The sequence below is a fragment of the Microcaecilia unicolor genome, chromosome 2, assembly GCF_901765095.1.
Source record: "Microcaecilia unicolor chromosome 2, aMicUni1.1, whole genome shotgun sequence".
Classification (NCBI taxonomy): domain Eukaryota; kingdom Metazoa; phylum Chordata; class Amphibia; order Gymnophiona; family Siphonopidae; genus Microcaecilia; species Microcaecilia unicolor.
This window is the reverse complement of record NC_044032.1, coordinates 116,732,773-116,746,886: the sequence shown is the minus strand read 5'-3', so window position 1 is coordinate 116,746,886 and position 14,114 is coordinate 116,732,773. Positions and strand designations below refer to the sequence as shown.

The following is a 14,114-nucleotide window of genomic DNA, read 5'->3' as shown; positions in this document are numbered from 1 at the left end:
CTTGAAAACTGTTTCTGGTTGTTTGACTAGGAGGATTTCAGAGTGGGTTCCTGTCTGTCTTTTTCGGGAGACTCGGTTTACATTTATATTTTCGGGGTGGGGGGGGGGGTGGGGGTTAACCAAAGGTGGTGGTTTTTCTTTTATCCATGCAATAAAGGAGGGGGGGATCAGAAAATTCTGCATAAACTAGATGTTCAGAGTCCTCTTTCGATACCTAGGGTTCCCTAATTCATTCAGTAAGTCTGATCTTCTCTTTGTGTTCTTTAATGTTCCACATAAAGGGTACATGGCCTCTGAGTCATGGCTGGATCAGGATGGCTGATGAGGCGGGTTATATTCTCAACCAGAAGGTGGTTTTTCATGATCTTTGTGCTCATTCAGCAAAGGCTCAGGTGGCTTCTTAGGTAGAAACCAGAGCAGTGACCCCAGAGGATATTTGTAGAGCAACAGCTTGGACTCCCTGCAGTCTTCTATTAGTTGTTTAAAACTGATATTTGGACCAGAAGTGACAGAAATTTTGACAGGCTGTTTTTGAGGGGCCATTGCCTGTCTTATACCCTGAGGTATGAACTTTGCTATATTCCATTGGTCTGGACTAGCCTAGCAGGATAAGGAAGATAAAATGTACTCTTACCTGATGATAATTTCCTTTCCTTGATTTCTTGCTGGACTTGTCCAGGACCCACCCTGAAAAACTAAAGGGTTTGGGATGTTCTTCGGTCCCATGCTGCAAATGTTTTCTTAGTGGGCAGTTTTCTGTTTTTTTAAATGTTTACACTACTTTTGTTAGCTTTGGCATTAGCATACTGACAGGTTCCAGGGTACACTACTCCTTCTATCGGCGATGTCACTAGAATCTTCATCTTCTCTGCCTCCATCTGCTAGTAGGGGGATGTAACCCATTGTTTTGGATTGGTCTAGCAGGAATCCCAGTAAGAATAAATCTCACTTTACATTATGTATTGAAATGTTTCTATCTAGAGTAAAAGATCTTTGATGCTTATGGTCCCCTAATTCTAGAACTGAAATGTGTTTTCCTGTACTAGATAACCTGTTCTGTTTTTGTGTAGGAACATGCATTGGCCCAGGCTGAACTCCTCAAACGTCAAGAAGAGTTGGAAAGAAAAGCAGCAGAGCTTGATCGCAGGGAAAGAGAGATACAGAGTCTCAATCAACCGGGTGGTATGCATTCTGATATTTTTATTGTCATGTGCACTTCCTTTTTCTTGCAGTCTTAGCATGTTTAAACTTTGTTGAAAAATTGAGGCTGTTTAAAATTTTGGATCATTTAAATTCGTTAGACAAGTTATGGGAGCCTTTAGAATGCCTTCTATAGGGGGAGGAAGTGACATCACCCACTGAGATGGCTACTTGAGCTGATATCTCCGAGTAGCCCCCAGCTATCTTCAGCTATCACACAATCATTTTAGCTATCTGATGTGCAAAAATAGCTTCTCAGTCCTACAGCAATACCCTGGAACATCCAGAGATGAGTTGTGAAGAGTCAGCGGTTGACTTAAGAGTTTGCCTACATGGGTCCTTCTGCGCCAGCTCACGTGTAGGGATGCTTTCGTTGACAAGTGAGATCTATGCAGCTCTCCCCTGAGCTATTTGCCATGCGTGACCGGGCCGAACCAGACTAAGAACTGCTTACTGAGATCTGAGACTGGTTACAAAAAATTAAATCGAACCTGAAGGTAGTGCGGTCAGAGCTTTCTACTCTGGGAACTGGTCTCCGAGGTGAGATTGGCGCTTTGGGTCATCATGTACAGGAGGCAGAGTCTTGGCTAGATGAGCAAGCAGAGACTGACATTGACGCAGCAATTCCAGGAGGCCCACACAGAGGGTGTCATGCCCTCCTGTTATCTGTGGTCTCCAGCAGCATTCCGTGCCAAGAAGGAACTGTTTTTACTTCCTGGAAACCTAACGCTCCCTTTATAGTTATGTAAGAGGGCTCTGGATGATGTCATCACTTCCTGTTTGGTAGTATTTAAGGAATTTCCTGTCTCCAAGCCAGTGCCTTTGCAACAGGTCTCTTAGAGTGTTCTAGTATATGCTGCACCATTGATCCTGTTTGTTCCTTGTTCTAGTCCTAGTCCTGCTCCTGCTCTGTGTGCCAGCCTTGTTCCTGCCCTGCTTCCTGTCTTGCTTCAATCCTGTCTTCTCCAGGCTCCAGCCCTGCCTTCAGTCCAGCCTTGCTTGGGTATCGCACCTGCCGCCAGTCCGGGGTCTAGCCAGCCCTCTGGTTGGCTAGGTAGCGTCAACTCAGCTGCAGCCCATTGGCTCACCCAGAGTCGTAACTGATTGCAAAGGCCATGAGCTCAGGCGAGTCACTCTCCTTGCAGCTGCTTCAGTAACTGGCCTCCAGCTCTAGCAACTTTCAGATTCTGTTCAGGACCTGACCAGCCACACGGACTAGCTCTAGCATTTCCAGGACTTCACCCAGGAGGTCCAGCAGCAACAGACTCAACTTCAGCAGATTATGGAAACCCTTCGGGGGGGGGGGGGGGGGGGAGGTCTGTTCTCAGCTTGCGTTGATGGAAACCACAGGCCCTCTGGGTCTGAACCCGCCTCCAGCATCTGCTTCAGCAGTACCACCTCTGGCTTACCCGGTGTCTCAGCCTCAACTCTTGGCACCACCTCGCTTTGATGGGAACCCCAAGACGTGCTGAGGATTTGATGAACATTGAACTACAGCCCTCTAGCTTTCTTTCAGATCGAGTCAAGATTACCTTTTATTGTCTCTCTCCTTTCTGGGCAAGTGCTGGTTTGAGCCTCTCACCTGTGGGAGCAGAATGACCCACTTATTCTAACTTGGCTGCCTTCCTCACACACTTCTGGCAAATATTTGATGAGCCGGGGCATCTTTCCTTGGTAGTTTCCGAGCTCCTGCATGACAAAGGGCCCTAACTGGGCCAGTATGCCATTCAGTTGTGGACCTTGGTTTCTGAACTTAATGGAATCAGGAATCCGAAATGGCCATCTTTTGGCAGGTCCAGGTGGGCCACATTAAGGATGAACTAGCGGGACCGAATCTCCCCACCAGTTTGGATGACCTGGCTTCCCTATGCATCAAGGTGGATATCTGCTTTCAAGAAAGAGAACTAAGGAACGTGGAGGTAAATTGTGCTCTACTCTGTCTATGCCCCAGTTTCAGGATCTCCCTGACTTAGATGTGACAGCATATGTTTAAAGAACTGATGTGGCTCATATTCAGGAAATGCATCTGCTTTTGACCTATAGTGGATACCCCTATTTGTTTTCGATTTGAGTCGCTGCAGTTTATTTATTTAAAACTTTCAGGTCTATTCTATTGCCGAAAATTCTAGTTGGGTTACATACTCAACATGTATAAATGTAAAAACATAATACAATTCTCACAATCACATATCAGCATTTATATTAAATACATTAATCACTGAAACTTTGCTGCCTTTTGTGTGACCAGTGCATCAAATAAATTTTTTTTATGTCCTCGCCTATCAACCACATTTATGCTCTTTCGTAGGCTTGCTGAAATAAGGTTTTAAGTTCCTTCTTAAACTCACTCAGTCCTTGGATCTCTCTCAATCTCATGGGTAAAGTATTCCAAAACACTGGATCCGCTGAATTAAAAAAATCATATTCCTGTGTTCTTCCAGTCTTACAATATGATGAGACTAGCCTTTGAGCCCGTAAAAACAGGCTATTATAGGATGGGGGGGTTGAAAGGCTGCCCCTCCCCCTCCAAATTCGCACCCCCCACCCCCCCAAGCCGTCACCACCCACCTTCCACCCGGCCAGGCCCTCGCTCCGCTATTGAAACAGCGAGGGTCCGGGAACGCAGCACTGAGCTCTGCTGAGCTGCCGACGTCGGCCTTCGTTCTTCTTCCCTGCCTATCCCGCCTTCGTGTGACGTAACGTCGTCGAGGGCGGGACAGAGGCAGAGAAGAAGAAGGAAGGGCGATGTTGGCAGCTCAGCAGAGCTCAGTTTTTTGCCGCCGTTTCGTGCCCCTCTAGTTGACCTCGCACGTCTTCGCGATTTTCACTTTAAAAAAAAAAAAAAAAGAGACCGATCCGGTCTTTACCCCTTTCCCGTGTTTCCAGCTTTTCCCCGCGTAAGTTTCCTTTCGCTTTCGGGACCGGCCTATTTGGCCTCGGTACGGGTTTTTTCTCCCTTCTTTTTGGTGCCTTTCGTCGTCATCATCGTGAATTTTGATTTCGCCGGCGTGATTTTTCCGCCCATGTCATCGAAGTCTTCCAGCGGCTTCAAGAAGTGCACCCAGTGCGCCCGGGTAATCTTGCTCACTGATAGGCACGCTTCGTGTCTTCAGTGTCTGGGGGCTGGGCACCGCCCGCAGGCCTGCAGTCTTTGTGCTCTTTTGAAAAAGAGAACTCATGTAGCGAGATTGGCCCAGTGGAAGGCGTTGTTCTCGGGCTCTACGACGACAACAGCACAGGACTCGTCGAGTGCATCGACGTCGACAGTATCGAAGTCTTCGACCTCTGCATCGACTGCATCAAGGCTTCTACCTCCTGCATCGTCGGTACAGAGACATCGAAAGGCTGCGTCGACGTCGGTGGTACCGGGACCTACTACTACTATTTAGCATTTCTATAGCGCTACAAGGCATACGCAGCGCTGCACAAACATAGAAGAAAGACAGTCCCTGCTCAAAGAGCTTACAATCTAATAGACAAAAAATAAATAAAGTAAGCAAATCAAATCAATTAATGTGAACGGGAAGGAAGAGAGGAGGGTAGGTGGAGGCGAGTGGTTACAAGTGGTAACGAGTCAAAAGCAATGTTAAAGAGGTGGGCTTTCAGTCTAGATTTAAAGGTGGCCAAGGATGGGGCAAGACGTAGGGGCTCAGGAAGTTTATTCCAGGCGTAGGGTGCAGCGAGACAGAAGGCGCGAAGTCTGGAGTTGGCAGTAGTGGAGAAGGGAACAGATAAGAAGGATTTATCCATGGAGCGGAGTGCACGGGAAGGGGTGTAGGGAAGGACGAGTGTGGAGAGATACTGGGGAGCAGCAGAGTGAATACATTTATAGGTTAGTAGAAGAAGTTTGAACAGGATGCGAAAACGGATAGGGAGCCAGTGAAGGGTCTTGAGGAGAGGGATAGTATGAGTAAAGTGACCCTGGCGGAAGATGAGATGGGCAGCAGAGTTTTGAACCGACTGGAGAGGGGAGAGGTGACTAAGTGGGAGGCCAGCAAGAAGCAGATTGCAGTAGTCTAAACGAGAGGTGACAAGGGTGTGGATGAGGGTTTTGGTAGAGTGCTCGGAAAGAAAGGGCCGGATTTTACGGATGTTGTAAAGAAAGAAACGACAGGTCTTGGCGGTCTGCTGGATATGAGCAGAGAAGGAGAGAGAAGAGTCAAAGATGACCCCAAGGTTTCGAGCTGAGGAGACAGGGAGAATGAGAGAGCCATCAACAGAAATAGAAAACGGGGGGAGCGGGGAGGTGGGTTTGGGGGGGAAAATGAGAAGCTCGGTTTTGGTCATATTTAATTTCAGGTGGCGTTGAGACATCCAGACAGCAATGTCAGACAAGCACGCTGAAACTTTGGTTTGGATGCAAGGTGAAATATCAGGGGTAGAAAGGTAGATTTGGGAGTCATCAGCATAGAGATGGTAGGAAAAGCCATGGGATGAGATTAATGAACCAAGGGAAGAAGTGTAGATAGAAAAGAGGAGGGGACCAAGAACAGAACCCTGAGGTACGCCGACAGGCAGAGGGATAGAAGTAGAAGAGGATCCACCAGAGTGAACACTAAAGGTGCGGACGGAGAGGTAGGAAGAGAACCAGGAAAGGACAGAGCCCTGGAATCCAAGTGAGGACAGGGTATCGAGAAGTATGCTGTGATCGACAGTGTCAAAAGCAGCGGAAAGATCAAGAAGAATGAGGATGGAATATTGACCTCTGGATTTAGCCAGTAATAGGTCATTGGAGACTTTAGTAAGCGCAGTTTCGGTTGAGTGGAGAGGGCGAAAACCAGATTGTAATGGGTCAAGAATAGCATGTGAGGAGAGAAAATCAAGGCAGCGGCGGTGAACAGCATGCTCAAGTAATTTGGAGAGAAAAGGAAGGAGGGAGATGGGTTGGTAATTAGAGGGACAAGTAGGGTCAAGTGAAGGCTTCTTAAGGAGAGGTGTGACCACAGCATGTTTAAAGGCAGCAGGGACAGTCGCAGTGGAAAGTGAGAGGTTGAGAATGTGACAGATAAAAGGAATAAGAGTAGGAGAGATGGCATTAAGAAGGTGGGTGGGAATGGGATCAGAGGAACAGGTGGTACATTTTGAGGAAGAAAGGAGAAGTGTAGTTTCCTCAATAGTAACTTCAGGAAAGGAGGAAAGGGAATGAGGGGAAGGAGAGAGAGGGGAACGGACTAGTTGAGGGAGAGGTGGTGAGGTAGAGAAAGCAAGGTTTATCTTTTGAACCTCCGCTATTGCTGATGTTGTCGGACGGTGGTGCTTCGTCTGGAGTGCAGGTGAGGGCTGTCCATTCCCCTGCTGGTGGCGGTGAGCCTTCGAGTGGGTCTCCTGCTGCCCTGAGGGCTCCTGCGGTACAGCCCCCCCGAGATCGATTTTCTTCGGCCTCGGCCCCGAGGAAGCGACGGTTGGATTCTACGTTCTCGTCGGTACCAGGAAGCACCGGTGACATGCTTCGCTTGAAGAAGTCAAAGAAGCATCGACACCGGTCTCCTTCCCGTCTCGGTACCGAGAGCTCTGGGTCGCCGAGGGAGTCGGCACCCAGTAGGCATCGGCACCAGGAGGACAGCTCACTCTCTATTCAGGAGGTGTCCATGCGCTCCCCCTTGGACAACCCAAAACCACCTCCACGCCCAGAACAGACTCTGACCTCGACGCCTGCATCGGCTTCTCAGTCTTTCTCCACAGCCGCTCTGCACGAGAGTCTACGGGCCGTTCTTCCAGAGATTCTGGGAGAGCTGTTGCGCCCTTCTCCTCCGGTACTGAATAGCATCAATGGGCTTATTCAGGAAGCATTGTATAAGCAATATACAAGTCAGAATGCTTACTACTTCTTTGTTCCACTCTGTTTTTATACCGTTCTTCTTTGGCATCTGACTAATTCTCTCATACAACATTCCTGTGCAAGTCTCTGAATACCACAACGCTGTTAATCATGTGCAGAACATGCTACATCTGTTTCACCTTATTGCTCTCCCTTCTTGCCCACAGACTTTCTGGAGCCGTGCCTTTGGCTGATGTTTAATGTCCGTCACCTTCTTTTCTCATGCCTCAGGAGATTTAGTGTTGAAACAGCTTGTTGTAATCATGGAGCTTTCCACTCCCCATCTTTAATGCGTTTATTCAACAAATCCTCCCTTGAGTTCTGGTGTTCCAGGACTCATACATCTGTTTCAGCTCCAGTCTATTTCTCCTTACCTCCCTTCTAAATCTCCTCCCCCATGTTTGTGGCATTCAGTTTCTGCACGCTTTTTCAATATTTTTGGCTGACATATTAATAAAAGTTCTATTCATTCTTGATTTTAGTTACCATTGTCATTTTAAAAGCATCCTGGCACATCCTTGCAAACATGCCAATACACATGCTACACAGCATCAAACAGATTCAACTGTACTAGGGTACAAAATTTATATTTCCTTTGAATACAGACAGCTTCATCAAAGGGAAGTACACTGTCATTCTTACTTTTCATATAAGAACAATTATAAGGATAATGCCTAATTGCATTAACTGATGTGGCATTAAAAATTACACAAATTAAAAGTATATTCCAAAGTATTAACATTCATTGAATCAGTTGTTACATACCATTGAGTTAAAGTCTTATTGCAGCTTGTTTTATTGCCACACTTTTCTTTGGTGGTTGTGACATTTACAATCACTGTATTTCCTTCTATAGACCAATTACCTGTTACAACATTGTGCGTGTAATTGCACTTTATCGGGGGGATGTTTCCAGTCGTCGTACTATTAATTAGACACCAAAATGATGTCTGTGGATACTTGTCCGTAAGCAAGGCTTGCTTATAAATAGTCTCATTTGTCCAATGAAGGTTTCCATCATCCCTTACACAGGTATTATTGGGATAACGGTGCCCACCCAACTTTTATCATTGTAGTCCCATATATCATAGCTGGCAAGGACAAGGATGTGGGCACATATGATACAATCAGTCAAATTCAACATCTTGGCCGCTGTAACAAGTCTATTCTCATATGTGTTCATTGTTCCAGTCTGTTTTTATACCGTTCTTCTTTGGCATCTGACTAATTCTCTCATACAACATTCCTGTGCAAGTCTCTGAATACCACAACGCTGTTAATCATGTGCAGAACATGCTACATCTGTTTCACCTTATTGCTCCCCCTTCTTGCCCACAGACTTTCTGGAGCCGTGCCTTTGGCTGATGTTTAATGTCCGTCACCTTCTTTTCTCATGCCTCAGGAGATTTAGTGTTGAAACAGCTTGTTGTAATCATGGAGCTTTCCACTCCCCATCTTTCATGCTTTTATTCAACACTACCTAAGGAAGCGTCCACAGTACCCATGCATCATGTCCTAAAAAAGACATTGCTGGCGAACTGGACCAAGCCATCAACTAATCCCCACATTCCCAAGAAGATCGAATCCCAGTATCGGATCCATGGGGACCCAGAGCTGATGCGCACTCAGTTGCCTCACAACTCTGGTGTGGTGGATCTGGCCCTAAAGAAGGCTAAGAGTTCTAGAGAGCATTCTTCGGTGCCCCCGGGCAGAGACTCCAGAACCTTAGACTCCTTTGGGAGGAAGGCCTATCATTCCTCTATGCTCGTGGCCAAGATTCAGTCCTACCAGCTCTACACGAGCATCCATATGCGGAACAATGTGCAACAGTTGGCGGGCTTGGTGGACAAGCTCCCTTCTGAGCAAGCCAAGCCGTTTCAGGAGGTGGTCAGGCAGCTGAAGGCGTGCAGAAAATTCCTGGCCAGAGGGGTATATGATACCTTTGATGTTGCGTCCAGGGCCGCTGCTCAAGGTGTGGTGATGCGCAGACTCTCATGGCTGCGTGCCTCCGACCTGGAGAATAGGATTCAGCAGCGGATTGCGGACTCCCCTTGCCGAGCGGACAACATTTTTGGAGAAAAGGTCGAACAGGTGGTAGAACAGCTCCACCAGCGGGATAACGCTTTCGACAAATTCTCCCGCCGGCAGCCTTCAGCATCTACCTCATCAGGTAGATGTTTTTATGGGGGACGGAGGGCTGCTCCCTACTCTTCTGGTAAGCGTAGGTACAATCCTCCTCGCCAGCCTGCGGCCCAGGCTAAGCCTCAGCGTGCTCGCTCTCGTCAGCAGCATGCGCCTCAGCAAGGCCCCACGGCTCCCCAGCAAAAGCAGGGGACGAGCTTTTGACTGGCTCCAGCAGAGCATAGCCGACGTCAACGTGCCCGTGCTGGGCGATCTGCCGGTCGGGGGGAGGTTGAAAGTTTTTCACCAAAGGTGGCCTCTTATAACCTCCGACCGTTGGGTTCTTCAAATAGTCCGGCAAGGGTACACCCTCAGTTTGGCCTCGAAGCCTCCAAATTGCCCACCAGGAGCTCAGTCCTACAGCTTCCAGCAAAAGCAGGTACTTGCAGAGGAACTCTCCGCCCTTTTCAGCGCCAATGCGGTCGAGCCCGTGCCATCCGGGCAAGAAGGGCTGGGATTCTATTCCAGGTACTTCCTTGTGGAAAAGAAAACAGGGGGGATGCATCCCATCCTAGACCTAAGGGCCCTGAACAAGTATCTGGTCAAGGAAAAGTTCAGGATGCTTTCCCTGGGCACCCTTCTTCCCATGATTCAGGAAAACGATTGGCTATGCTCTCTGGACTTGAAGGACGCCTACACGCACATCCCGATATTGCCAGCTCACAGGCAGTATCTGCGATTTCGTCTGGGCACACGTCACTTCCAGTACTGTGTGCTACCCTTTGGGCTTGCCTCTGCGCCCAGAGTGTTCACGAAGTGTCTGGCTGTAGTAGCAGCAGCGCTTCGCAGGCTGGGAGTGCACGTGTTCCCTTATCTCGACGATTGGCTGGTGAAGAACACTTCCGAGGCAGGAGCTCTACAGTCCATGCAGATGACTATTCGACTCCTGGAGCTACTGGGGTTTTTTGGTAAATTACCCAAAGTCCCATCTTCTCCCAGTACAGAGACTCAAATTCATAGGAGCTCTGCTGGATTCTTGGACGGCTCGGGCCTATCTTCCGGAGACAAGGGCCAACAATCTGCTGTCCCTCGTCTCCCGGGTACAAGCGTCCCAACAGATCACAGCTCAGCAGATGTTGAGATTGCTTGGCCACATGGCCTCCACAGTTCATGTGACTCCCATGGCTCGTCTTCACATGCGATCTGCTCAATGGACCCTAGCTTCCCAGTGGTTTCAGGCTGCTGGGGATCTAGAGGATGTGATCCACCTGTCCACGAGTTTTCTCAGATCCCTGTACTGGTGGACGATTTGGTCCAATTTGACTCTGGGAAGCCCTTTTCAAATTCCTCAGCCACAAAAGGTGCTGACTACGGATGCGTCTCTCCTGGGGTGGGGAGCTCATGTCGATGGGCTTCACACCCAGGGAAGCTGATCCCTCCAGGAACGCGATCTGCAGATCAATCTCCTGGAGTTACGAGTGGTCTGGAACGCTCTGAAGGCTTTCAGAGATCGGCTGTCCCACCAAATTATCCAAATTCAGACAGACAACCAGGTTGCCATGTATTACATCAACAAGCAGGGGGGCACCGGATCTCGCCCCCTGTGTCAGGAAGCCGTCAGCATGTGGCTATGGGCTCGCCATTACGGCATGTTGCTCCAAGCCACATATCTGGCAGGCGTAAACAACAGTCTGGTCGACAGGTTGAGCAGGATTATGCAGCCTCACGAGTGGTCACTCAACTCCAGAGTAGTGCGCCGGATCTTCCAGGTGTGGGGCACCCCCTTGGTAGATCTCTTCGCATCTCGAGCCAACCACAAGGTCCCTCAGTTCTGTTCCAGACTTCAGGCCCACGGCCGACTGGCATCGGATGCCTTCCTCCTGGACTGGGGGGGAAGGCCTGCTGTATGCTTATCCTCCCATACCTCTGGTGGGGAAGACTTTGTTGAAACTCAAGCAAGACCGAGGCACCATGATTCTGATTGCTCCTTTTTGGCCGCGTCAGATCTGGTTCCCTCTTCTTCTGCAGTTGTCCTCCGAAGAACCGTGGAGATTGGAGTGTTTTCCGACCCTCATCACACAGGACGAAGGGGCGCTTCTGCATCCCAACCTCCAGTCTCTGGCTCTCACGGCCTGGATGTTGAGAGCGTAGACTTTGCTTCTTTGGGTCTGTCGGAGGGTGTCTCCCGTGTTTTGCTTGCTTCCAGAAAAGATTCCACTAAGAGGAGTTACTTCTTTCTATGGAGGAGGTTTGCCGTCTGGTGTGACAGCAAGGCCTTAGATCCTCTCTCCTGTCCTACACAGACCCTGCTTGAATACCTTCTGCACCTGTCTGAGTCTGGTCTCAAGACCAACTCTGTAAGGGTTCACCTTAGCGCAATCAGTGCATACCATTACCGTGTGGAAGGTAAGCCGATCTCAGGACAGCCTTTAGTTGTTCGCTTCATGAGAGGTTTGCTTTTGTCAAAGCCCCCTGTCAAACCTCCTACAGTGTCATGGGATCTCAATGTCGTTCTCACCCAGCTGATGAAACCTCCTTTTGAGCCACTGAACTCCTGCTATCTGAAGTACTTGACCTGGAAGGTCATTTTCTTGGTGGCAGTTACTTCAGCTCGTAGAGTCAGTGAGCTTCAGGCCCTGGTAGCCCAGGCCCCTTACACCAGATTTCATCATAATAGAGTAGTCCTCCGCACTCACCCTAAGTTCTTGCCGAAGGTAGTGTCGGAGTTCCATCTGAACCAGTCAATTGTCTTGCCAACATTCTTTCCCCGTTCGCATTCCTGCCCTGCTGAACGTCAGCTGCACACATTGGACTGCAAAAGAGCATTGGCCTTCTATCAGGAGCAGACACAGCCCAAAAGACAGGCCGCCCAAATGTTTGTTTCTTTTGATCCCAACAGGAGGGGAGTGGCTGTGGGGAAACGCACCATTTCAAATTGGCTAGCAGATTGCTTTTCCTTCACTTACGCCCAGGCTGGGCTGGCTCTTGAGGGTCATGTCACGGCTCATAGTGTTAGAGCCATGGCAGCGTCAGTGGCCCACTTGAAGTCAGCCACTATTGAAGAGATTTGCAAGGCTGCGACGTGGTCATCTGTCCACACATTCACATCTCATTACTGCCTGCAGCAGGATACCCGACGCGACAGTCGGTTCAGGCAGTCAGTGCTTCAGAATCTGTTCGGGGTTTAGAATCCAACTCCACCCCCCTAGGCCCATGTTTATTCTGTTCCAGGCTACACTCTCAGTTATTTGGATAAGTTGTTAGGTCAATCTCAGTTATGTCCTCGCCGTTGCGAGGCCCAATTGACCATGTTTGTTGTTTTCAGTGAGCCTGGGGGCTAGGGATACCCCATCAGTGAGAACAAGCAGCCTGCTTGTCCTCGGAGAAAGCGAATGCTACATACCTGTAGAAGGTATTCTCCGAGGACAGCAGGCTGATTGTTCTCACATACCCGCCCGCCTCCCCTTTGGAGTTGTGTCTTCCTTGTCTTTGTCTTGCTACATACGGGACAGACGAACACGAGCCGGTTCGGGCGGGAAGACGGTCGCGCGTGCGCGGTGCACATGGGCGCGTGAGTGCTAGCAAAGGCCTTTGCTAGTGAAGTTTCCGATTGGAGGGGGCTGCCGTGGATGTCACCCATCAGTGAGAACAATCAGCCTACTGTCCTCGGAGAATACCTTCTACAGGTATGTAGCATTCGCTATATCTTTGTTGTTAAATGAACTTCTAAATAAAATATTGAATTCAAATAGTAACTCTTGTTGTGCATTGCTTACTATTACCCTGTCCTAAACTACTTCCCTCCCCCCACCTCCTTTACTTATGTTTCAGCAATTTTTATTGATGATATTACACGGACAACAGTACCAAGAACACAACTTATACCATATTAGTTGACAGATTCACATCTCAAAAACCTAACATGCGACATTATCATCAATATTTTATTATTATATTATAAAGCCCCCCTCCCCACTTCCATCACGTTAGAACAGTAAACTATTAACTCATCTGTTTCCCCCATCCCACACCGAACTCCCACCTCACACTAAGTCTCATAAGGAAGAATAAATTTTATCTAAAATTTATAGCAGCAAACAAACACTGGAACCTTCCCCCTCTCCCCCCTATCTACCCCTCCCCCTGCTGAGAGATACCCGAACCCCCAATTCCTTACAACAATGGATAGCCCTACCTCAAAGTATACCTAAAGTGAATTCACTACTAAACTCCGCCCAGTCATTACTTTTAAAATCAAGGAATTTTGAATATGTATTCTAAAATCAACTGGAAGCCAGTGAAGCTGCTTCATCACAGGTGAAATATGATTGTAATGCCTGCCATTTGTTAAAATTCTGGGCCACTAAACCCAAGTAGCAGCCCATTACAGTAAACAAAGCATGGCGTGATTGAACTTTGAATAACCTTTCTAAAGTTGGCTTGTTGTAACAAACCCTAAGAAGACAAGGGGAGTATTAGTGGTGTTCTCTGTGAAGCATCCCTGACAGATTAAACACAGCATCATACAACCTTGTAAATGTAATTGAATCAATGTAATCTCTAACAACTGTTAAATGTAAGCCACATTGAACCGCGACTTGTTTTTTGGATAATTGTGGAATACAAGTATGAATACATAAAAAGGGCAACTCGAGACAAGGCTAGGCGTTACCTGTTGCTGGTGATGGCGCTGGGGCAGGAGGTATTCATCTCGGTGAATATATGTGCTCCTAATGAAGGGCAAGGTGATTTTCTGGAGAGTATTAGTGGATAGGTTGCTCTTGGGAGGTGATTTTAATTTAATACTTAATCTGAGGTTTAGATAATACAGCGGTGGGCGTGATTTATTCCCAAGGGGACTTGACTAGGTTGCATAATGTTTTGGCTAAATGGAATTTATTGGACCTATGTAGACAGTTAAATCTCAGTGAACAGGACTATGTTGTATTCACACATACAAAGCACGTACTCTCTT

The 14,114-nt window shown here is 48.1% G+C and overlaps 1 protein-coding gene across 1 annotated transcript in view; it reads left to right on the top strand.

The window, feature by feature from the left end:
• Positions 1 to 14,114, top strand: part of SCAMP1 (secretory carrier membrane protein 1) — a 144,762-nt gene that overhangs the window by 67,998 nt on the left and 62,650 nt on the right. Inside the window, exon 4 of the mRNA XM_030193244.1 lies at positions 1,071 to 1,182. Coding sequence (XP_030049104.1) covers positions 1,071 to 1,182 — 112 coding nt within the window. The remainder of the gene's footprint in view (positions 1 to 1,070; positions 1,183 to 14,114) is intronic.